General features: G+C 35.5%; 2 protein-coding genes across 10 annotated transcripts in view; one reads left to right on the forward strand and one right to left on the reverse strand.

Annotated features, from left to right (window-relative positions):
* The window catches only part of Uevld (UEV and lactate/malate dehyrogenase domains), a 59945-nt gene extending 36958 nt beyond the window's left edge, over nucleotides 1-22987 (forward strand). Inside the window, 9 exon segments of the mRNA XM_053743277.1 lie at nucleotides 7910-8080; nucleotides 8969-8979; nucleotides 8982-9056; nucleotides 9058-9120; nucleotides 9122-9146; nucleotides 16305-16365; nucleotides 19392-19515; nucleotides 20315-20427; nucleotides 20429-22987. Coding sequence (XP_053599252.1) covers nucleotides 7910-8080; nucleotides 8969-8979; nucleotides 8982-9056; nucleotides 9058-9120; nucleotides 9122-9146; nucleotides 16305-16365; nucleotides 19392-19515; nucleotides 20315-20427; nucleotides 20429-20582 — 797 coding nt within the window. The 3' untranslated portion in view covers nucleotides 20583-22987.
* The window catches only part of Misfa (mitochondrial sheath formation associated), a 104674-nt gene extending 79994 nt beyond the window's left edge, over nucleotides 1-24680 (reverse strand). For all 9 annotated transcript variants that reach the window (XR_007104032.1, XR_007104031.1, XR_007104028.1 and 6 more), the window contains exons 1-2: nucleotides 24533-24680; nucleotides 20355-20495 (exon numbers count right to left, since the gene is read on the reverse strand). The gene's annotated coding sequence lies outside the window, so the exon portion shown is untranslated. The remainder of the gene's footprint in view (nucleotides 1-20354; nucleotides 20496-24532) is intronic.
* Between the last annotated feature and the right edge of the window lie 77 nt (nucleotides 24681-24757).

Consider the following 24757-nt stretch of genomic DNA (forward strand, 5'->3'; position numbering starts at 1 on the left):
ATAATTTCTTTGGCAGTGCTGGGGAACTTTTTCAAAATATTTTTGATCTATGTTTGGTTTAATCCACAATGTAGAAACCATGGACATGGAGAACCAACTATAAATGGATCACAGTCTTTTTTGTGCGGCTTTTTTCACTTAGCATGTTTTTGGGGTTCTTCCATACTGGAACATGTGTCTGCACATCATTCCTTTTTATGGCCGATAATGTTCATATCAGTGTTATCAGGAGGTGTACATTTGAGTCGTATGTTTTCACTATTGTGAACAGTGCTTCTATGAACAGTCATGTGCACTATTTTAAAACCTATTTCAGTTCTTTTGGGCATATACTCCAAAGTGGAATTGCTGGATTGCATGGCAATTCTGTATTTAACTTACAAAGAAATTAATGGTATAATTTTGAAAATATAAACAACACATATAGACCTAAATAGTTCTGTGTGTTTCTTTGAATATTTTTTAACACTTTCAAACACTTTCATGCTATTCCATTATATAGAAGACTGTATGTTCTTTAACCAGTTCAATATTTATAGACATTTAAGTCATCTGAGTTTTTGTTGTTTTGTTTTGTTTTCTGATTACAAATAATTCTACAGAAGGCCTTGAAAAACAAATTTTTGTGTACTTTTTAAAGTATTACTGGTAGGATAAAGTAGAATTACTGGGTCAAACAGTATATATTTTTAAATTTTATAATATTCTCCTCAAAGAGGTTGTACAAATTTACACTCTCACCAAGAGTATAAGAAGGTTCCTGTTTTCTTTCTCTTTATTACAATTTACTGTTTTAAACATAGGTAATGGAGTAACTGGTCTATGATATTATTTTGATCATGCCATTTCCTGGTGTGTCATTGTTATCTCTTATCCTTTACTAATAATAGCTACCTTTTTTTTAAGGAAATCAGTAAATATATGTTACATGCTTTACATATATTCAAAATCCATTACTTCTCTTATTCCGTTTTATAGATGAAAGAATTAAAACAGAGTGTGGCTTAGGTTATACAGTTGGTAAAAGGTCAAGCTAGAGTTTCAAATTCCATTTATTACCAACATCTTATGAGTCATGCCAGAAATAGTCTGTGCCTATGCAAGTATAAATGTGTACTCAGATATGTTTGTGTACACATACGGGAAAATGGTTGTAAATCAAAAACTTAAGTTATCACTGACATTAGAGCAAAATAAAATTTGTTCAATAGACAATAGTTCTTAAGACATTGTTTATAGATTGATCACTTCTGTCAAATCACCTGAGATGCTTGTTAGAATTCTAGATTCCTGACTTCTACGTCAGGTCTATGGAACCTGAATTTCTAGAGGGGAAGACCTGGGAATCAACATTTTAAACATTTATCTCAAGTATTTCTTTTTTTTTTTTTAAGTTGTTGATGGGTCTTTATTTTATTTATTGTTTATATGTGGTGCTGAGAATCGAACCCAGTGTCTCATATATGCCAGGCAAGCACTCTATCATTGAGCCACAACCCCAGCCCCTCAAGTAGTTCTTATACTCATTAAAAGCACTACTGTGAGTAGTGACACAACCAGCTGTGCAATCAGCATACTGTATTATGATTAGCATTTTATAAAAACCAACTGAAATGGAATAGAAAATATCAGCACGTAGTTGGGTACAATGGTGCACACTTGTAATTCCAGCAACCTGGGAACTGATGCAGGAAGAGTATAAGTTTGAGGTCAGCCTTAACAACTTAGTGAGACCCAGTCTCAAAAAGATTTTTTTAATTATTTTTATCTAAATAAATAAAATGTTAAAATTAAAATATTTTTACTTGAAAAATTTTATTTAAAAGGCTGGGGTGTAGCTCAGTGGTTAAGTACCTCTGAGTATTAAAAAAAAAAAAGATATATACATGGCATAAAATACGTGGTTCAGGCCCTTGGTTTCCCACATATGATTAATTCTTGGAAAGTCCTAGCATTCTTATGGAAGAATTCAAAACTCAGCTCACTGTGGCAATAATAATTAAAGTCACTCAATTGAGCAGTGATTTCCTACTTTATTTTAAATAACAGTATCCTTGTTTAACAGCTATAAAATCCTCCCATTTCACCAGGAAAAAAAATATGTATATAAATATATCCCCTCCATTCATTGAACACAATAAATTGCCTAATTGCCTAAAACTACTATGGATTCATTCTTTGAGGGTTCCATCCCACCAACAAAGGGGGATTTCTTTTTTTTGTACTAAGGATTGAACCCAAGGGCACTTAATCCCTGAGTCACATCTCCTGCTTGTTTTATATTTTATTTAGAGACAGGGTCTTGCTAAGTTGCTTAGAGCCCTACTAAGTTGCTGAGGCTGGCTTTGAACCCACAATCCTTGTGCCTCAGCCTCCCAAGCCACTGGGATTATAGGCATGTCCATCTGCACCCAGTCTGGGATTTTTTTTTTTGGAGTGGGGTATGGGAATTGAACTGAACTCAGGGGCACTTGACCACTGAACCACAAACCCAACCCTATTTTTTATTTTATTTAGAGACAGGGTCTCACTGAGTTGCTTAATGCCTCACTTTTGCTTTGAACTCATGATCCTCCTGCCTCAGCCTCCAGTGCCACAGGGATTACAGGCACGCCACCATGCCAGGCACTGGGGTTTTTAATAGTTACCATCTTAGCACAATTTTCTAGATTAAGGGTTGTTATCATCATCAGTATAAGAGTACACACGTTTCTAAATTTTTGAGTCATGGGCTGGGGAGACAGCTCAGCTGGTAGAGTGCTTGCCTCGCAAGCACAAGGCCCTGAGTTTGATCCCCAGTACCACTAAAAAAAAAAAAAAAAAAGCTAAATTTTTGAGTCATTAAAAAACAATTTGGTCAGGTGCAGCAACACACACTCATAATTCCAGTGGCTTGTGAGGCTTAAGCAGAAAGGTCACAAGTTTCAGGCCAGCAACTTAGTCAGATCCTGTCTCAAAATAAAAAATAGAAAAGTACTGGGGATGTATCTCAGTGGTAGAGCACCTCTGGGTTCAATCCTGAATACTGAGAAAAAAACTTGGAAAGGACCATCGTCCATCATTTTCAGTACAGTTAGAATGGTTTAACAATATGCCAGATAAATGAAAATACTTGTACTGTTTCTAGTATATGTAGAATGATATACTGACCAGACTACTTCAACAAGTCTCCACATTTAGACATCATTATTGAAACAGTTGCCCAGTTTTTCATGATTTTAAATAAGATAAATCAATGCTTTAAAATCAACTCATTTCATTCATCACAATATCATCTTCATAATCAGAACATGAAATATTACTTATTGGTCTATTACTTGATAACAGATTTGAGTATCTCTTGATATAACTGTGACCAGCCCCAGTCTCTGGTCTAGGTGCTAGACCTTGGGAATGAATGGTTTAGAAGGATATAGTTTTTTTTTTTTTTCATTTCTTTTTTCTTTTTTCTGGGATACATGTAGAGGCAGAAAAGAAGTGAGAAACTTGTGTCCTGGTAATACAGGTGCCAACTGGGCCCTTGACACAGGAGGAAACTAATAACTATGCTGATAAGAGGTAAAGTTGGATTTGAACCAGTAAGTCTCATTTGGAATTCCTCAATTCTAACCCTTCTACTATATTATACTATATATAGGTTAACAAGAGATAATATCTCATTCACTTTTGTTTCTTAGGACCTAGTACAATTATCTGTGCTTTTAGTAGGGGGTTTATAGAATTAATTTTTGTTAAATTATATTTTATTATGATCCTTAACCTTGTAATTTATATCATAGGTCTATATAATCATGCTTAAGTTTCCCCTTAATGATCTTCTTCCCATTATTAAATCATCAACTTCTAAGAAAGACTTCTAGGAGTCAGATAAAAATCTTGACTGCTTTCTAAGGGTAAAGAATTTGTTGCCTATGGGGCAGTTTACCAAAAACTGGCTGTCTATTAGACTCATAAGGAAGATTGCATTCCTGGAAGCTCCCATTACCTATTTAAATGAGATCTTTAGAACATGAGATAATCTGCATTTTTATTAAGCTCTCCAGGTTCTTGAGAAGCACCAAGTCTAGCATGTGAGAACTGCTGCAGGGAATTGACAGAAATGGAAGACTAAATGGTCAAAAGCAGCTTAAAGTTTAGATGAATACATAACACAAAAATAGTAATTAATAATAAGAATAAAGAGGCACTATATGATTAATTGCCAAGAGAACTGTCCAGACAGTAAAGATCTTTGGAGTTAAGTGGAGAGAATTACTTTAGGCTTAATAAGACTGAGATTGTACCAGGTCTTCATAGACTGGGAGATTTGGACAGAGAGGTTGAGGAAATTGTTCCAATTGCTAAGTGGCTAGATCTTAGAGATGGAAAAATAAAACACAGACAACTCAGTTCTTACAGAGCTAATAGCAAGTGGTTGATGTAATAGTTACACAGAAACATATCAAACATGTGGTAAATGCAGTGAGAAATATTCCAGATGGAAAGAATTTGAGCAAAAGCCAACATTAGGAAAATGAAAAATGTTTTGCATAATGACTATAGATAAGTAGAGTTTGAGCCAAAGGGTTATGTAAAGAATATTTAAATATACTGCCTTCTAAACTCAAAAGGAAGAGATTAAAAGGCTTGGGATCTTAATGGAAAATGTGATGCAGCAGGAGACCTTTCTTGTCCTTTTGAATCATATTAGACACCAACTACTTTTGTTTTACTCATATGTCAACCATGAAGGTGAGGACATTTCTGTTACTTAAAGTAGAGGAATCAGCCAGATGGGGTGCTGCAATGACCATAATCCCAGTGACTAGGAGGCTGGAAACAGGAGGGATTATAAAATTTGAGGCCAGACTCAGCGATTTAGTGAGACCTAAGCACTATTGAGACCATGTTGCAAAATAAAAAAATAAAAAAGAGATGGGAATTGTGGCCTCAGTGGTAAGCACCCCATGGATTCAATATCTAGTACTAACTAAATAAAAAAAAAATTAAAGTTAACTAGGAGGAAAAAGAAAAAGAATTCAAGCAAAATAGTTAGGAGCTAGATTGTAAAGTATAAATGAACTGCTCACTGATTTTTAATATGGAAAAAAAACTATCAGGTACCTCATCATGATGAGGGTGTTAGGACTATTTTTAACTATAGCGTTGTTTATTAGTATCTGAAACCAGACTATCTGGGCTTGAATTGTGACTCCTCTCCTTACCAGTCTTATACACTTGAAGCAACTTACTTAACTTCTCTGGACCTCAGATTTCTCATCTATAAAATGAGGGGTGATATTGCCCATTCTGTATTGTGGATTGGGAGTAAATGAGTAACTGTGTAGAAAGCTCTTAGACCAGTACCTGGCACACTGTTGATGGTATGAAAAGGTATTCATTATAGTTCTTGAAGTTTTGACTCATGACCAGGTATCCATTCTGAACCCTAGAACACAGGAATTACTTGAAGGTGATTCAGGAAGAATCACGATTAAAAATCTAGGACTCAGATTTTGGATCTACCATCACTAGAACTATGTCAGAATCTGAGCTTATACTGGGTAATGTGTTCCCAGTGACACATTATTCAATAATTTCTTTCTGAAACTACTTTTATAAAGATGGCCTTGGAGGAATTAAGAGTACAAATTAAGACAGGAGGCTGAGGCAGGAGGATAACAAATTTAAGGCCAGCTTTGGCAAACTAGAAAGACCCTTTTTCAAAATAAAAAATAAAAAGTTGCTAGGAATTTAACTCAGTGACATAGCACCCCTGGGTTCAGTCCCTAGTACCACAAAAGAAAAAAAAAAAAAAAAAGAATATTAATTCTGTGCCAGGGTCCAGCCCTAACACCAAGTGTTCTGAAGCTGAATCTGAATCTTCATTGTTCACAGAATCTTTTTGTATGTTTTTTCTTTGATATTGATTATATCATTTCATGGTTAATACAAGGAAATGTTAAGTAAAAAATATTCAAGAGTATAATTAAGGATCTTATTCAAGAAAAATGTTCTTATTGTATGATAGCTTAAATTTAAAAAAAAAAAAAAAAAAAAAAAAAAAAAAACAGTTCCCAGCAAGGTAGAGGGTACCATGCTCTGTTTAGTTTTAATTTCCCTGAAAGAATAAGTCATTAAGTTTCTATAGAAGTTACCCTTTCCAAGAACTCTAATGTTAGCTATTAACAGTGGAAAGTTTTTGTTATCACTAACAGAGAATAGAGGAATCAGCTTATAGTTAATATTTATTCTATTTCATGTACTCAATGGCAGACTAAACTCTATTTTGATCTTTAAAAACTAGACATAGGAAGAATACAAATTGTACTTATAATTAACCTATTTATTTTTATTAAGTGGGAAAAATATCCTTAAACTTAATCATAAACACTAAGAAAGCAATGAAGACCAAACACCACATCAAAGCTCAAAGGATTACATTCTCATATACCTATATATAACTTTTAGAGAATTTGTATACTAAAGAAATCAGAGGCTCCTTACAAATTTGAGCAAATCATAATTGCTTATTTATAATTTCATCTAAGTATTAATATTAAACTTTATTTATGTTATTTTGTGTCCCAGCACCATGAAATCTCCCCAGTATTCTCTATAATCTGAATCTAAGGATATATTAATTATTAGTATTAAAAGCAACTGCACATGGAGACATGCCATGCCTATGGCCCCCAAGAGGAAGGATGATCTTTCAACACAACCATGTCAAGTGTTGAATCCTCTACTCCAACAGAACCATGTCAAGTGTTGGAGTAGTAGGAAATAGATGTGGTAATTCTGGAAACTACTATCCCCTGGATGCTAATATTCATTTACAAATGTTGACTAGACTGCTTCCTTTCTAGTTACTGTATTATTTTTCTGTTGTTTCTGACACTAGTACAACTGGGCCACTGTTGTGGCATATACTCAATGTAAAACACACAGTGGGGTAGAAAATATAGTTGTAAAATAGCATATTTGTGTTTGAGGATTAGAGGAAGGAACTCCATAGGCCAGCTTTTTCCCAAGTCATAACTGTTGCTTACCTGTAGGTCCTGGACTTAAGTATTAAAAAAAAGTTAAAAATTAACCAAAGTCAGATGCAGTGATGCACATCTGTAATCTCAGCTACTCTGGAGGCTAAGTTAGGAGGATCATAAGTTAGAGGCCTGCCTTAGCAGCTTACCAAGATACTGTCTCAGAGTGAAAAATAAAGGGTTGGGATATAGCTCAGCATGAGGTCTAGCACAGTATGAGGCCCTGGGTTTAATCCCCAGTAGTGGATAAATGGATGGACAGATGGATGGATGGATTAATGGATAAATAAAAACTTTTTAAAAGGGCTGGGGGGATATAATTCAGTGGTAAAGCATCCCTGGATTTAATTCACAGAACTGAGAAAAAAAAAAAGAATCAAGGTATTTTAATTTAGAGATTTTTAGACCAGATTTTTGGGTCTCTGGAGTAGAATCCTTAATAAATTAAACAGATAAAAGCAGCACCACTGTACTCAGAGAGGCCAAAAAAAGTGGCCTAGAGTCCTCCCAGATTGCCTCTGACTCACTTTCAAGGAATTTTAAGACTTCTAAGCTGTTTAGAAGCCAGTGAGGTAACTGATTATAATTTCATTTTATCTGTAGCATATTATTCATTTTTCCTTAAAATTTTGTGAATTGCATAGAAAACTCAGTCTGTGTGAAGGTTCTAGGTCCTATAATTTTGTTTATCCTTATTGTTGTCCTCCTGCCTTGGGATATACTCTCTTAACCCGCAGCATTTTGTACACTTCCTACAGGATTGAACTGGGGGCAGATCAATGCCTAAAAGTTCTGTATTTGTAGAAAAGAAAAACCTTTCTTATCATGAACTAGAACTGAATTAAAGCCTTTATCTTCAGCTTAGACTGTTTCTTTTTATTTATTAGATTTGTCTGCCTCTGCTCATTCCAAGGTGGTGATCTTCACAGTCAACTCTTTGGGTAGTTCTGAGTCTTATGTTGATGTTGTGCAGAGCAATGTAGATATGTTCAGAGCCCTAGTCCCTGCTCTGGGACATTATAGTCAACATGGTGTCCTACTCGTTGCATCTCAACCAGGTAAATAGCTCTTACAATTAACAATACAGTATTTCTACATCCTGTCAGTTGCTTGTTATGATTATCACTAATAAGATTACAACTTAACAATTTTTTACGAAGTGTGGTATTATGTTCCTATTGTTAACCATATCTTCCTTAGTGAGAAAATGGTTAACTTCCCGCCTTTGCCCCACGAAAATGCAGTGACTTATGAGCAAGATACATTATTAACTCTGAAGCACTATAAAATGTTAGTAACATGTCAGAGTTCGTTTTTAACTTTTTGTAGTTTATTAATTGTTTTGAAAGTGTTTTACTTAAAAAAGAAATATTTTCAAAGAGTTATGTGGTATTGAACTCAAATTGGTGAACAGACTTTAAAATGTTCCCAATACAAGGTTTATCGTGTGTATTTCACTTGTTTTTTCTATCGCAGATAGTGAGGGTCACGGTGTCTTGATTTCTGACATCTTTTTGGCATGGATGAAAAAGTACTTGTGTTTTTGTTCAAAATACTATACTGCATAGTAGTAGTGTTTGAATTGATATTTCATTTAAAAACAAAAACTCAGTTTAAGATAGATGTAAAAGAATTTTATTAAATGAAATGATTAGCTTTCTAGCTTTCTATATCCAGTTTTTATCTTCCTTGCCTAACTATTCTAGGAAATTATCTATAGTGCCACCCCTAACAATTGATATATAAGAACAAGTTATGTAAAATCCTTTTGAAACCTGGTTAGGTACTTAGAAAAAATATATTATGCCTCACTGCATTTAGGACCTAGAATAATAGGAGCTCTAATATACCTTAGTTATTACAGTAATAAATATTTTATTTGTGAACTAGACTTAAAAGGTATACTTTAAAAATCTTTATATTTTCGCCTTGTATGTAAAATTTAGTGGAAATCATGGACGTGTGTGTGCATGGAAACTGAGTACATTTCCTGCAAATAGAGTAATTGGAATTGGATGTAATCTGGATTCACAAGAGATTACAATATATTATTACAAATATTTTGAAGTACAGGACTTCAGGCAAAGAAGTTTGGGTTTATTGGTGAGCAGGGAGAAGACAAAGGTAAGAAATATATTTTTATTAGTTACACTGAGAAATCACCAGTGGTCATGGCATTTGGATACATCTGGGGACTTTGGAATCGTGGAGCTTTTTTGGCTTGTTTCACATTTGAATGCCTCTGCATATTGGGCCCAGTATCGTAAATAGATTCTTCACATGTGTCATTGTCCTTATAATTACTTTTCCTTAAGTGTAAGATTAGGAAAGATCTGTTAGTCAGGTTTTATAATTTCTTTTATTGTATTTCAGAGTCCCAGGACTAATTTAAAAGTTTAATTTCCAGAAAAAATACATTTAAATGTATATAAAGCATTTATAAAACCCTTCTTCATCATTCATCCCAACCTTCAATCCTACTTACATTTCCTAAATTTAAATCTTCTTCTTATAGGCAAAGGCACATAAAGTATGGCATGTTGGTGGGATAAAAAACATCTGGACTAGTTATTGCAAAGGGTTTCAACCAGATCAGCCTGGCTGAAATCACATTTTGGAGATTTCTGAATTGGAAAGTGAATCTCAGGCATAGGGAAACCATGAGAATGAAATGTTGAAAGGGTACTCTGTCTAACACAGAAGTGTTGTGGGTAGAGCAGGGCATAGAAAATAACCTTTCTTCTGTGGGGAGGCAGTAATTTAAAGAACTGGAGAAAAAACATGTATGTTAAAGTTAAATATTGAACCATGGTGCCATAAAGCAAATTGTTTTATTCTCAAAACTATTTTCTTGGAATATAAAGCTTTGTATCTGCTTTGATACCATTAAAAACAAATAACAATACTGACAGGGGTGATAGCTAGGTTAGAGGTAACTTTTAAAAATAAAAACATACTTCTTCATTTAATCATTTTGGATATGAAGGATTTATATAATTTTTGTTTGTTTGTTTCTTTCTTTTTTTGTTCTTCCCCCTCCTTTTTGTGGTGCTGGGGATTGAACCCAGGGCCCTTGTGCATGCGAGGGCAAGCACTCTACAACACTGAGCTACCTCACCCAGCAGATTTATATAATTTTAAAGAAAAAATTTAAATAAAATATAGCAGCATCTTTTTCTGAGGGGTTGGTACTGAAAATTGAACTCAAGGGCACTCAACCCCTGAGCACATCCTTAACCCTATTTATTTTTTAAAATAGAGACAGAGTCTCACTGCGTTACTTAGTACCTTGCTTTTGCTGAGGCTGGCTTTGAACTCATAATCCTCCTGCCTTAGCCTCCCAAACCACTGGGATTACAGACAGGCACCACTTTGTCCAGCAAGTATCTTTAACCTGTATAATCTGCACTGGCTACCTAGAAGTTCAGTGCTAGAATGAATCAGGCTATAGAATAAACCTTTTTTTAAAAAAAGTCTGACAGTGTGATTGAACAGAAATGCTTTTTGGAGCTGGGGATGTAGCTCAGTGATAGAATGCATACATGAGGCCCCAGGTTCCATTCCAAATACCACACCCAAAAAATAAATAAATAACAAAAGAAAGGGAAAGAATGGGAATAAAGAGAAGGGAAGGAAAGGAAGAAAGGGGTAGGGAGGAAGGACAGGATGGTTAATTTTCAGGCTCCAGAGTGCTTCCTGACACTAACTACTAATCAACAGGACTCCTTCGAAAAGGATAGCAAGTGAGAACTTGGGAGTAGATGTATTGAGTAATTGATGTATGGGGATTCAAACAACCCCAAGACCCTAAATTTTACACACTAACATCGACATTCGAGTCCATGTCATCATCATTGTTTATTCTGTAAATCTCTCAGTTAGTCCTGCACCTTATCCTCTAACCTAATAAGTGATGTGAAATTAATGCCATTAGTCAAAACTTACATAGCATTTAGTATATGCTCTCACATATTAATTAAGGCTTCCTAAACATATTCCTATTTTCAAAACTTTCAGGGTTTCCTCTAGACAAACAAGTTCCTTTGCTTGACACACAGGGAGCCCAAATATAGCCTTACTGTTCTTTCCCAATTATACTTATATAGGTAGCCATATTATTAAAAAGTGGAAGGGACCAAGAGATCATCTGTTTCATTTTGTTTATAGGGACCAAGCAATGCATGTAGGGATGGTTTTAAAAGTGATCTATCAGGAACCTACAGCTTTTAGGGTCACGATCTGAAATCCAGGTCTTATGACTTCTAGGCTACCTCAAAGCTTTGCTTCAACCATGCTGGATTTGCCTTTATGTATCCTATCTCCCTCTTGCCAATACTTCAAATCTCATCCTTCAAGGTCTAAGTCAAGCCCCAATTAGATGATGAAGTTTTCCTATTATATCACCTCTACAGTGATTTCTCCACTCCTTGAGCCAAAAGCTATTGCCATCTACATGGTTACTGACCATATTGTCTCATGATGTTTTTCTTTTGTACTGTTTGTTTGTCTTCTACTCAGTGTGTTTTGTGTGTGTTGTACCTTCTCTTATTGAAAGTCTATGTGTTTGGTGGTGTTTTGTTTGGTTTTGGTTTTTGGTACAGGCATTGAACTCATGGGGCACTTAATCACTGAACCACATCCCCAGGCCTTTTTATTTTCACCCCAGGGTCTCACTAATTGCTTAGGACCTCACGAAATTTCTGAGGCTGGTCTCAAACTTGCAATCTCCTGTTCTCAGCCTCCCAAATTGCTGGATTTCAGGCATGTGCCCTGTGCCCCAGAGAAAGTGTGTATTAATTAAGCTGTTTTTAGTTGAAAAAGTTGTGCATTCACACTGAAAAAACTAACAACACAAAAGATATACAATGAAAAAATAAGTCTTCCTTCTACACCAGACATTTGGTCTCTCTCCCTGTGGGCAATCACATTACAATTTCCTGTACACTCTTCCACAAATAAATATTCTTTACATGGAAAAACATGTGAAATTGACATCCTGAGTCATTCTCTACTTTACCCTTTCACTTATTCATATTATAGGGAAATGATTGCATTTGTACTTTTTACTTTTTATTCTTTTTTTTTTTTTTTTTTTTTTTTTTTTGCGGTGCTGGGGATCAAACCCAGGGTCCTGTGCTTGTAAGGGCAAGCAACTAAGCTATCTCCCCAGGCCCCGCATTTGTACTTTTTAACTATAAGAAACATAATTTGCTTAACTAATCCCAATAAATTAGATTTTGAGGAATAGTCAATGTATAATAAATAATGAATGAATAAGAACATTTCAAAATATGTCTGTTAATTTCTCAAATCACAAAGGGAAAATAAAGGATTAATAAACATGCCCCTTCACCTCACACAGTATATCTGGGTAAAGGAAGGAAAAACAGTAGATTTTAATTGTAAGCTCTTCAACAGGAAAAATTTTAAACCTACCTAAAAGGCAGTTCATACTTGATTAAATGATCTTTTATCCCAAATGTAGGAATTTATTTTCAGAACATCTATTGAACATCTGCTTTGTCTAAGGGCACTGTGCTGACTGCTTCTAGAACTAAATAGACATGTAAAAACCTGACCCTGTCTTTAGGAAGCTTGTGGTCTAATACAGGAAATGATTAGAAGGCAGTATTGACTTTCTATGAAAGAGGATGAAAGCACAAGGAAAGGGTATGGTAATTCTGTTTTGAGGTCTTAAATGGGAAGTAGAAATAGAGGATTATAAGTGCAGATGAACTGGGATTACTTAAATAGAGTGTTATGTAACATTTGGCAAATATAATGCATACAAGTTTTAAAACATAATAATAGAATACTGATCAATCTATACTTAGTTATGACATTGCCAGTACCACAGAAGCTACCTACTTACGTACTTTTTCCTAGTCTATTTTCCATGCTTGCCATCTAGAGATAATATGAGACCACTATTTGGGGTTTTGTTTTTTGCTTTTTATGGTACTAGGAATAGAATCCAGGACTTCACACATGCTAGACAAGCACTCTACCACTGAGGTACACCCCCAACCTCAGGTTACTTATATCGGTCCTTCTCCTGTTGCTTCAGAATCAGTTATTCCATAGATGAATATACTTACTTGGTCCTGAAGCCAGAAATAGATGGAGGCTCCCTCTGCTGGCTTCATGTGAAGATACCGACTAGTTATATTTTTGCATAAATGACACCATCATAGTAATGATTTGATGTAGTTTCTAATTATTAATTACTGTGTATAATTAATGCTTTGCATACATGTCCTCTGTATCTCATTTAAATTTTACAAACACCCTATGAAAGAGAAGGTGGTTTCCAAATTTATAGCTGAGGAAACAGGAGGACTGTGAGGATAATTTGCCTGAGGTTACATATCTAGCAAGAGCAGAACTGAGATGTGAATAGCTCTGATTTCAGAGCTGTTCTTCTTGCTCTCCTTAATTAGATAATTCATTTAAAGCTTTATTACAGTATCTGGCACAGAGTAAACACTCAGAAAACTGTAGTTGTAGGATTATCAAGATGGTGATGAATAGAAAATTGGCAAAAGGACACATAAAACTATGCTTTGAAGTAAACAACATTAGGATTTGGAAGCAATTTAAGAATAGAAGCAGTAGCCAGGTATGGTGGTGCACACCACAGAAATTTAGGAGGCTTAGGGATCTCAAGTTCAAAGTCAGCTTTGGCAACTTAACAAGACCCTGTCTCAAAAGCCAAAACAAAAAGAGATGGGGATGTAGCTCGATGGTAGAATGCTCCTGGTTTAAATCTCCAGTACCAAAAAAGAAAAAGAATACAAGTTGTATAAAGTAAATTAAAATTATCCTTCCAGGTTTATCAGAAACAAATGATAGCTACAGTCTTGGGAGGGATCACAAGGCTTATGAGACCTTTGGGATCTATTTCTTGCTTCTGTCCTCATTCTCCTCTTCAGCCACTCTGCCAGGCATTCTGTGCCAGGATAGCTTGCAGTCCTGAATGGTTTGTGCAAGCTCATGCCTCCTTGCCTTTGCATCTGCTGCTTCCTTGCCCTGAACATCTGAGTCCTTTGGCTATTTCCTAACTCCTCAGTACTGGGTTTGAGTGCCACTTCTGCCAAGAACCACTCACAGTTTAAGTTAGTTCATAATTGTGTTATAACATAATATACTGTGTTGTCCTTGTGTATTACATTTTATGCTTGCTATCATTACCTTCCTGTTCACACCCATCAGACTGTAATCTCTTAAATCTTTGAATGGCCTCAGTAAGTGTGTTTTGGAATGAATGAATAATCCTGATATTCCTTTGTAACCAAAGGTCATTTACTTACTTCACACCAAAATAGATGGTTAGCAGAAGAGATGTTTTGGAGCTGCTATTTTCAGCTGTGATATTGAAATCACATACAGACTTCAGATAGCCCTGTCACCTGGTGTTTTAGAAATCTAAGGGATAAACCCCAGAACAGTATTAGATCATTTGCTCTGGGTACAGGGTGGGTATTATATGTAATTTTTTAAAAAGCTATCCTGTGGGCATTTTCCATTAAAAAATTTGAGGCCTTTTTGTTCCCCCAGTACTGGGGATTGAACCTGGGGTGCTTTTCCATTGAGCCACATCCCCAGTCCTTTTTTGATATTCAGATAGTCTCACTAAATTGCTGAGGCTGGCCTTGAACTTGAGATACTCCTGCCTCAGTCTCTCAAATTGCTGGGATTACAGTCCCACTCTTTCATGTTTTCAACTTCACTATTACAAGTATGTTTTCTTCTTTGTTACCAAGTATAATTATGAATTGTATATAAGGTTAGTTCTATCTAATCTTCTGTTTGCTCCCCATCTAGTAAAGAATATGTTTTAAGACAGAAAAGAAAAATGCATGGTCCCTACACCATGGAACCTTATAATCAATTTGAGAAAGGGAGGCATCTGGATACATATATAGTGTCCTTTGTTGCTAATGTATGACTAATAGGCCAAATAGGCCTAATAATGATATTGAGGATTGAACCCAGAGGTGCTTTACCACTGAGATTCATCCCATCCTCTTTTTTAAAATTTTTTTTTTTTTTTTTTTTTTTGAGATAGGATCTTGCTAAGTTGCAGAGGCTGGCCTTGAACTTCTGGTCCTCCTGCCTCAGCCTCCTGAATAGCTGGGATTACAGGCATGTACCACTGTGCCCAGCTTAAATGACGTAATTTTTAATGCAGTTTAGAATATTTCTATCTTAAACATAAGATATTGGTTTGTTTGGGATTTGTTGTTGTTGTTGTTGTTGTTTGGTGATACTAGGGATTGAATCCAGAGATTTACACATGCTAGGCAATTTTACCACTGAACTACATCTCCAGTGTCATAAGATACTCTTATACAGCTAAATATACTTTTGTTTTGCCATCCAAATACAGATTTGTACCAAAAAACACCTTCACCCAGATAAGAAAGAGATGAATATTGAGACAATTTCAAAACATTACGGGCAATTTCAACTTAATATTAATGTATGTTATAAATATCCAGTTTATTTTGAAGGTCTGGGGATACAGCTCAGTGGTTGAACAGCATTGCATAGCATGCTGAAGTTCCTGGTTTTGAGCCCCAGCACCAAGACAAAAACTAAAGAAAAATTCAGTTTGTATGCATAGCTTTGAGTTTTTTAATTGTTTTACAAAAAAAAAAACAGTGTGGTGAAAGGATGTGAGTAATCCAGAAGATACTCCTGGAAAACTATATCCTGACTCTAACAGCTGTAGAAATTCTACCCCAGAATAGAAGGTTACCAAATTATTTCTTACCTGGTGGAAGAAGTTAGTCTCAGTGCAGTTCCCAGCAGAATAAATGGCAAGTGCTTGCAGCACTAGGAGTCTATTATATGCAGCCTGCTGAGGAAACAATGCTTTCTACTCAGACAGCAAAACAGCTCTTTAGTACTGATAGTGGTAAAAGAGAAGAGGTAAAGCGACTACAAGTAAACTTTAGGGATCATGCTTTTGGAATTGTATTTCAAAATCTTTTCTCCATCCCAAGCAATTGGTACAGCATATGCAATGCCATCAACAGAAAAATAACTATTGACAGAAGGGAAAAAAGCTTGTATTAAAAAGATTGATACACAGGGCTGGGATATAGCTCAGTTGGTAGAGTGCTTGCCTTGCAAAGTACAAGGCCCTGGGTTCAATCCCCAGTACCACACACACAAAAAAATTGATACAGATATTTTTCCTGCAAAAGATCATTTATTATACTTTAATCCTTACAGAATAATTGGCAAAATATAACTAATTCTTCATTTAATTTTTAGTGCCCATGTGGAGTGGCCAAGAAGTAATGAGTCACAGCTCTCAGGTGCAGCTGTCCAACAGGTAACACAGTGTAAATATGTACTTGTCCAACTAAAAATTATGTACTTCATAGCTAATATAACTGTTTACACAGCATGTACTTATCAAGTGTCTATCACAAAACTAGCTAGTATGAACAAATCCAAAAACATAAGCATGGTGTGGTGGAACACACCGGTAATCCCAGCGATCTTCGGAGACTGAGGCAGGAGGATCACAAATTCAAGGCTAGCCTCAGCAACTTAGCAAGGCCCTAAGCAACTTAGTAAGACCTTGTCTCAAAATAAAAAATATAAAGGGGTGGGGATGTAGCTCAGTGTTTTAAACATCTCTAGGTTCAATTCCTGACACCCCACCCCCCAAAAGTATAATGGAACAGTATTTAATAGTCTTTGGTTTCTTTCTTTTTTAATCTTTGATTCTTATCTGAAGGTACATCTAAGAGTGCTTTGCAAACTTGCAAAACTCTTCCAGATAACCCAGTTGACATTTAAAGGGTATAACATATTCCTTATTTGTAGACAGTGATTTACTTCTCTCATATCTAAACAACTGAGGATTTTAAAAATTTCCTTAATAGAGAAGAGTTAATATCACTTAAACATTTATGTCTATTAATCATACATAAATACATTTGGAAATCAGTCTAAATATTAATAAATAATATGTTCAGGAGGAAAAAATATAATGTACGGGTCCTTGTATCTTTCACTTTTGTTTGGAGGCTTTCTGAGGGTTGGGCTCCATAAGTTGGACTTTATATATTTTCATACCATCACATAATAACAATTTTCCTTAAGTCCAAGTGGTGTTGACTTTTTGCTTTTTAATTTTTTAAAAATTTTAATATTTTTCTCTTTCCAACAACCAGACCACTTTCCACCCCTGACCCTCACAGCCTCCCTTCAGGCAGGGGGATTTTAGTTTTTTGTTTTGTTTTGTTTTGTTGTACTGTGGTACTAGAGATTGAACCCAGAGGTGCTTTAGGACTGAGCTATATTCCCAACCCTTTTTATTTTTTTATTTTGAGACACAGTCTCACTATGTTGCCAAGGCTGGTCTTAAACTTGTGATCTTCCTGCCTTAGCCTCCCAAGTTGCTGGGACTGCAGGTCTGCACCACTGCACTGGGAAGGATTTTAGCCTTTAAGTTTTCAGTTTATGTTTTTTAGAATATAATGACTAGAGAGAGTGAGGCACAGTGGCACATGCCTGTAATCCCAGCAGCTTGGGAGGCTGAGACAGGAGGATCATGAGTTCAAAGCCAGCCTCAGCAATGGTGAGGCCCTAAGCAACTCAGTGAGACCCTGTCTCTAAATAAAATATAAAATAGGGCTGGGGATGTGGCTCCGTGGTTGAGTGCCCCGAGTTCAATACCTGGTACCAAAAACAGAAACTGGAATTTCCTCCTTATTAAGAAGACTAGTGTGATATAATTCATTCTAATTTTATTATGTAATCTTACATTTATAGTTGTTTTGTATTTGCTTAGTGGTCCTGGGGATTAACCCAGGGCCTCGAACAGGCTAAGCATATACACTACCACTAAGCAATATTCCCTTCAGTTTGTTTATCATTTTTGTGGTACTGGGGATTGAATGTAGGGGTACACTGCGATTAAGCTACATTCCAGCCCTTTTTATTTATTTATTTATTTATTTTATTTTGAGACAAAGTCTCACTATGTTGCTGAGGCTGGCCTCAAAGTTATGATCATCCTGCCTCAGCTTCCAAAGTAGCTGGGGTTACAAGTGCACCACCATGCCCAGCTCCTCCTTATAGCTTTTAAAAGGAATAATTTAAATGATTGTTTAATTTATATTATTTTTTTAACAAAAAGAACATATGCTTATTATAAAACTTCAAATACTACAGATATTTATAAACTAGAAAGTAAAAAGTTGGGGTAAATCTATCTTCCAGAGAAGTTTTAGTGTCCAGTTATTTTTAATGCGTCTACAAATATATTCTTATTTTTATAATAGACTTATGCTATTTATACTACCTTGCAAACTTACTTTACAAAATAAATTTGTGGGGCTGGGGTGTGGCTCAGTGGTAGAATGTTTGCCTACCAAGTGTGGGGCCCTGGGTTCGATCCTCAGCACCACATAAAAATAAAATAGAGGTACTGTGTCCACCTACAACTAAAAAATAAATAATGAGTAAATTTGTGATGTTTTTCCATATTGTACATGAAAATCCAGCACCTAATCTTTTAGGGTGTTTTTGGTTTTTGGTACTGGGGATTAAACCTGGGGTGCTTTACCACTGAGCAGCATTCTCAGTCCTTTTTTAAATTTTTTTAAAATTTTGAGACAGGGTCTTGCTAAGTTGCTGAAGCGGACCTCAAATATGCAATTCCTCCTGCCTCAGCTTCCCAGTCAATGGAATTACAGTCATGTACCACTACCTATCCTTAAGAATAAGAGCTATAGGATACTACATTTGGTAGTAATTTATTTAACCAATTCTCTTTTTGATGAGTTGTATCCAAATACAGAAAAAAATGTTTACGTGTATATCTTTACACATTTGAGTATATTACTATAGGATAATTTCCAGAAGAGGAAGTTCTAGATCAGACGTTGCTAAATTTTTATAAAATCTTAGATCACTTTATATCCTCAACAGTAGTTATAGGAATTCCTGTATATAGCTTCTTCAAATTTAGTTATCAAACTTTAAATCTTTGCCAGTGGTAACAGGCAAAACTGGTATGTTTATTGTTTTTAATTCCTAATTAGCTAAATATTCAGGGTGGTGGAGCATCTTTTTATGTTATTAGGGCATTTGTATTTTCTCTCTGTGAACTATGTATACGACATTTTAAGAAAAGCTTAAATAATCATCCATTATCTGAAAGCCTTCCTAAGACCATTGCTGTATAACTCTTCTGTGCATAAAATACCTAGTTAACAATAAGAATAAATTTTAAAAATACCTAGTTAATGTCTTAAACAAAATGTAAAACTACATGGTGCATATATTGTGTATTTTCTGAGATCATTTTTTTTGTTTGTTTGTTTGTTTGTGTTTGTAACTTAGAGCCATGGAACTGTTAAGGGTAAAAGGTCAAAGATCCTGGTCTGTTGGACTATCCATAGCTGACCTGGTCGACAGTATTGTAAACAATAAAAAGAAAGTACATTCTGTATCAGTTTTAGCAAAGGTAACTATTATTCTCATTGTCTTATATTTTAAACTTTCATGTTAGTAATACAAAACCAGCAAATCGCTGTTTACCCTCTAATGCAGGTGTCTTCAATGTCACCAACTTTCAGTTTAAAATGTGGAGGGAGGCACTTTAGTGCCTAGGCCTAGGCCCTAATCTGCTTAGTTCTGGAAAGTCTGGATTTCTACCAGGTTGTCCTCTCACCCTCATGTAATTTTGAGGAATCCCCAAGCAGTGTTTATATATTCCATAAACAACTTCTGGTTGTCATTTATTATGTCAGCCAGCCACATCACCCCAGACTGATTTGCCAATGGTCTCAGCTAGTCATCAGTCTGCTTCTCCAATTGTCTGTCTTTTGCTGCTTTTACCCAGAGCATAAATTCCCTAAGGTAGAGCTAAAATGAAACACAAATGCTTTATCAGACTTTCTTGACGATTTAGAATACCAGGAGGGAAATACAATACGGAAAAGAAAACTTAAAAAGGTTACTGTATTGTACCGAGATCCCATGGTATGCCCCTCTCCAAGGAATCCCCTCTGTCCATCTTTTTCTTAGCCCCCAGCCCGATACCATATTACAGGTGGCTAGCTTATATCCTGAAAAAAACGATGTCTTTAACCAAGTTCCTCTCATCCCTCAAATTTTTTCTGAAACAATAACTTGAATTTAGAAAATAAACAAAAACTAACTGGAAAAATAAGAAACTAAAAAGTAAGAAGCATACATTTTTATGATATACCTTTTTTTGAAGTGACCCAACTCTATTACAATCCCTATACTTTTCATTTCAGGGATATTATGATATTAATAGTGAAGTGTTTTTAAGTTTACCTTGCATCCTTGGAACTAATGGAGTAACTGAAATCATCAAAACCACAGTGAAGGAAGACACAGTGACTGAGAACTCCAAGCAGTGCATCCTCAATCCAGGGTCTCCAAGAACAGTTAAAATTTGATTCTCAACACAGTTACCTGAAAGAAAAGGTCATTTCATTTTGCCAACATGTATTAGATTTTGAGTATGTCTGTGTCTTCTATCCTTATAAACTGCTTGGTTAAGTTAGATGGTTTCTTGGTTAGTTTTGTCATTTGAATCCTGAAGGAGTTAGACAAGGAAGGGGAAAAAAATCTAATTTCCTTCGGGGTGCTTACATATCAATATTGTTCTTTAAATCTATAACAGGGAAAAACATTAATCTCAGTGTGTAATATTTTAAATTGTATCCCAAACTCAAGGCACATTACTTTAGAAATATACTGAAAAAAATTCATTTTAGAAAGATTACTTTTTGACGTTTATAATAAACATGATAATCTAAAAAGATCTAGAAGGGACCTTGTTTATAAAATCTGTGCAGGGTACATATTCAAAAGATTCATAGTTTAAGGTGTTGATGTTCTTTTGCAAAATACAGTTGGTGGTAATGGTAAAACATTTCTTTCTTCAAATTCATTAGCTAACAAGAACTGGAAAATGATTTTATATGCACTTTAATTTTAAAGGTAAAGTGAAAAACTTTAATATATAAAGAAAAAGTATGTGTAATTTAATTTCCAGTGGAGATTTCCTTTCCGAAAATTTTTATAACCTCTTTCTAGGCTATATAAGATCTCCTACATGTCATAACTTACTGTAATAGTACTAGAAGCATGGAAGAAAATGAATATTTTGGTAGAAACAGATTGAGTAAAAATCAGTTTCTTTTAAAGTCAAAATATGAGGATTTCATAAAAACCATTGTTCTTAAGGGATAGAGGCTGCATGAACTGATGGTTCTGAGCAAATACGTTAGCCACTCCAGAAGAAACAATTCAGAGTACATGTATTTTGGTAATTAACCATTCATTAATGGTTAATTAATTTCATGTGTTAAAGATAGCATATTATTACTATTGTGATACAAAACTAATAGTAACAGCTAACATCAACACTCTATATAATAGGAATTGTAATGACCACTTTATTATTTTATCAAATCCTCATAATAACCCACTAAGGTAGGGACTATTATCATCATTTTATAGAGGAGAAATTTAAATTTAGTGCTCCAGATCACATGACTTTTAAGGAGCATACAGTCTCTACTTTTAAGGTACTAATGGGGTAAAGGCTTAATGGCCAAAAGAGTCATCACAAGACCCTAAAGTTAAGGTCCTAAATACTAGGAAAGAATTAATTTCATTCTCTTAGGGCTTACTTTAAAAAAACAAAAGCTTTTAGAAAGATTAATTCCCTGGTTTCCTAGATCTGGTCTCCGCAAATAGCAGAGGCAGTCATGAACTGAGGTAGGTATTTATTTAGTCATCTAGTTAGTATTTATTTGGGGTCCATTATACACCAGGCACTAATGGTGAATATGCCTGGGACTAGATATGAGCATTCCTGATCCTTATAACCTAGTATGGGAAACACAATAATCAAATTCCACATATGTACAATTCCAACTGTAATAAGTATTGTGAAGAAATCCAAAGTGTTTTGTAAATGTAATAGGTACATCCAAATCTGGACAGGGAGATAGGAGCTAGATGGTTTATAAGGGTAGACACATTGTACAGAGGAAATAGTCAATCTAATGCTCACTTAGTATAATAATGGATAATTAAAATGAATTTCAGCCATAAAAAATTAGAAAATTATTTAGTATGCTCAGAAAGATTTCCACCAGCTTTAACTGGATAAAAATCTTGGACATTTGGGCTGGGGATATAGCTGAATGGTAGAGCATTTACCTAGCACACACAAGACCCTGGATTCTATCCCTAGCACAACAAAACAAAAACCAAAAATCTTTGGATATTTGAAGAGATAAGCATTAGATTATTTTGGTTTTATTCTAACAATGTATCCTTACTGTCCTTTTTATGAAATAGTAAAGTAAAACTGAAGATCTACATCTTGTATTATTTTAACTAGCCTTTTATAATAAGTGATAACTAATTAAAAATTTGGTAATTTCTAATTTTTTTCGTTTTTCTTTAATATATTCTTGAACAAGGGTAACTGCAAAATATTATCTCATAAATTGCCAAGAATTCACTAAATTAATTATAAAAGGAACATGACATTTAAAGAATACCTAGTGTTGTTCCAAATATTGTGTTAGAATCTGCATATTCCAAAATGAACAATAGTCCTTACCCTCCAGAAGGCCACAATACAGAATTGTTTCAGATGTTCCCTTTAGTGTTGAGGATTAGTGATTATGTTAAGTTCCACATGTAAGTCAAGAAGTAGTACCACCAACCACCACCTCATTATGATTTGGTGATTTAACATTCAGTGCTTCTTTCTGTTAACCTTCACTTTTTCGTTTTTTCCATAATTCACAATGTTTCTTGTTGATTTTAGTGGGACTTGTATTTAAAATGCTTTTCTGATATTGTAGTAGATATATTATTACTTTCCAATTTGTGTTCCTTAAATATTAAGAGTAGTGAATAAAGTTTGATTTTTAAATTCACCATGTGATGCTTGATTTACTAAATGAAAGGAAGTTTATTCAGATTTTGAGATTTGTTTCATATAATTCATACAGTATCCAGGACATTTAATTATTTAAGTGACTCTTAAAATGAGATTGGATTTTATCAACTTTTTTCAAAGTTTTAAAAATTATTTTTAGTGAAACTTTTTGAACAAGAACAAACTTTTTTTGTTGTTCTAATTGAAGGTACTTCTGAATAAGCTGTGGCTCTAAGAACATTTTGAAAACCATACTTTTAAGCAACATAAAATAGCAGGTGCAGTAGGGTAGACTGACCTTTTGGTTTGACTGGAGCTAATCTATGGTGGTTCAGGAATAATGATATCTCTTGAAATAGCTTTGTGAGTCTGTGTTGACAATTTATAATATTTCCACATACTTTCAATTAGGCCACTCTGTGTTTGTGACCTTCACTTAGATGCCGGCTTAGAAGGGAATCAATACCATAACCTGTTCTCATCAGCACTATATTAAAATCATCCAAATGTATATTTCACATAATTAAACCTAAATTTTACAATACTTTGACACTGTGCTTGTAAAACTGGTGATGATATGGAATAATGACTAATATAATTCATCATAACAAGCCAGGCCTAGTGGTACACACCTGTAACGCCAGCTACTGGGGAGGCTGAGGCAGGAGGATGGAAATTTAGAGGAAAGCCTAAGTAACTTAACAAGACCCTGTCTCAAAATAAGAAGGCCTGGAGATGTAGCTCAGTGGTAGAGTGCTTGCCTAGCATGCACAAGTTCCTGGGTTCAATACCCAACACCACACACACACACACACACACACACAAAGTCACCATGGAAGTAGAGATTTGATACCTACTATGAGGTACTGAGAATTAAACCCAAGGGTGGTCTACACTAAGCTACATCCTCAGCCCCTTTAATTTACTTGAGACAGGGTCTCACGAAGTTTCTGAGGCTGGCCTTGAACTTGTGATCTTCCTGCTTCAGCCTTCCCAGTCTCTGGGATTACAGGCCTGCGCCACTGCACAGGGTTCACTACCTACTCTTGCACTACACAAGACGGTGGAGCTCTGAAAATAAGCCTGCCCCAAGGACTTGTATTTGGTAGATAGGTTGGTAGCCAAATACAAAGCAAGGTAGAATGCAGCCTGGATTATTGTGTCTTGGCAAACAAATTTAGGAATGGCATCCTGAGGAAGAAATTATTATCTGGCTTTCTGTAAAGCAAGGGCTTTCTACACTTTGCCGTTGCGAACGTAAGGCTTCTAAGCTTTAAAAAGACAAAAACACCTGGTGATCAAAGAAACCTTGGGCGTCTCCTAATGTAAGCAGCTCATCTTAAGAGTTGGAAGAAAAAAAGTAATAAGGCTAATCTAGAAGAGTACTTGCCTACTATTCTCACAAGGGCAAGTCGGCAGCACAACATTTGTCAGTACAGTACCCTCCCACTTGATGAATCAGTCGTTAAGAGCTCACTCGAAGCCGGTCATACTTCTTCCCCTCCCTGCAATTGCTTCCTAAGCCTACGGGTGACTGAAATACCTGCCAATCTTATCTCAACCCAGAGTCTCGACACTCGGAATACACTTGCCCTCATTTTGGGGACTCGGTCGGCCGACTCCGGCAAAGCCAGGGGCGAGTTAGTGTGAACTCACACTACAACGGGACTCGGCCGCAGAGGGTGTACAACACTGACTGCAAACTCGTGGCCTCGGAAGTGATGTAACGGAAGCGGAAGTGCTGTGGCGGAGCTGACTTCCTGTTGTT

The sequence above is a fragment of the Sciurus carolinensis genome, chromosome 11 (genome assembly GCF_902686445.1).
Source record: "Sciurus carolinensis chromosome 11, mSciCar1.2, whole genome shotgun sequence".
Classification (NCBI taxonomy): domain Eukaryota; kingdom Metazoa; phylum Chordata; class Mammalia; order Rodentia; family Sciuridae; genus Sciurus; species Sciurus carolinensis.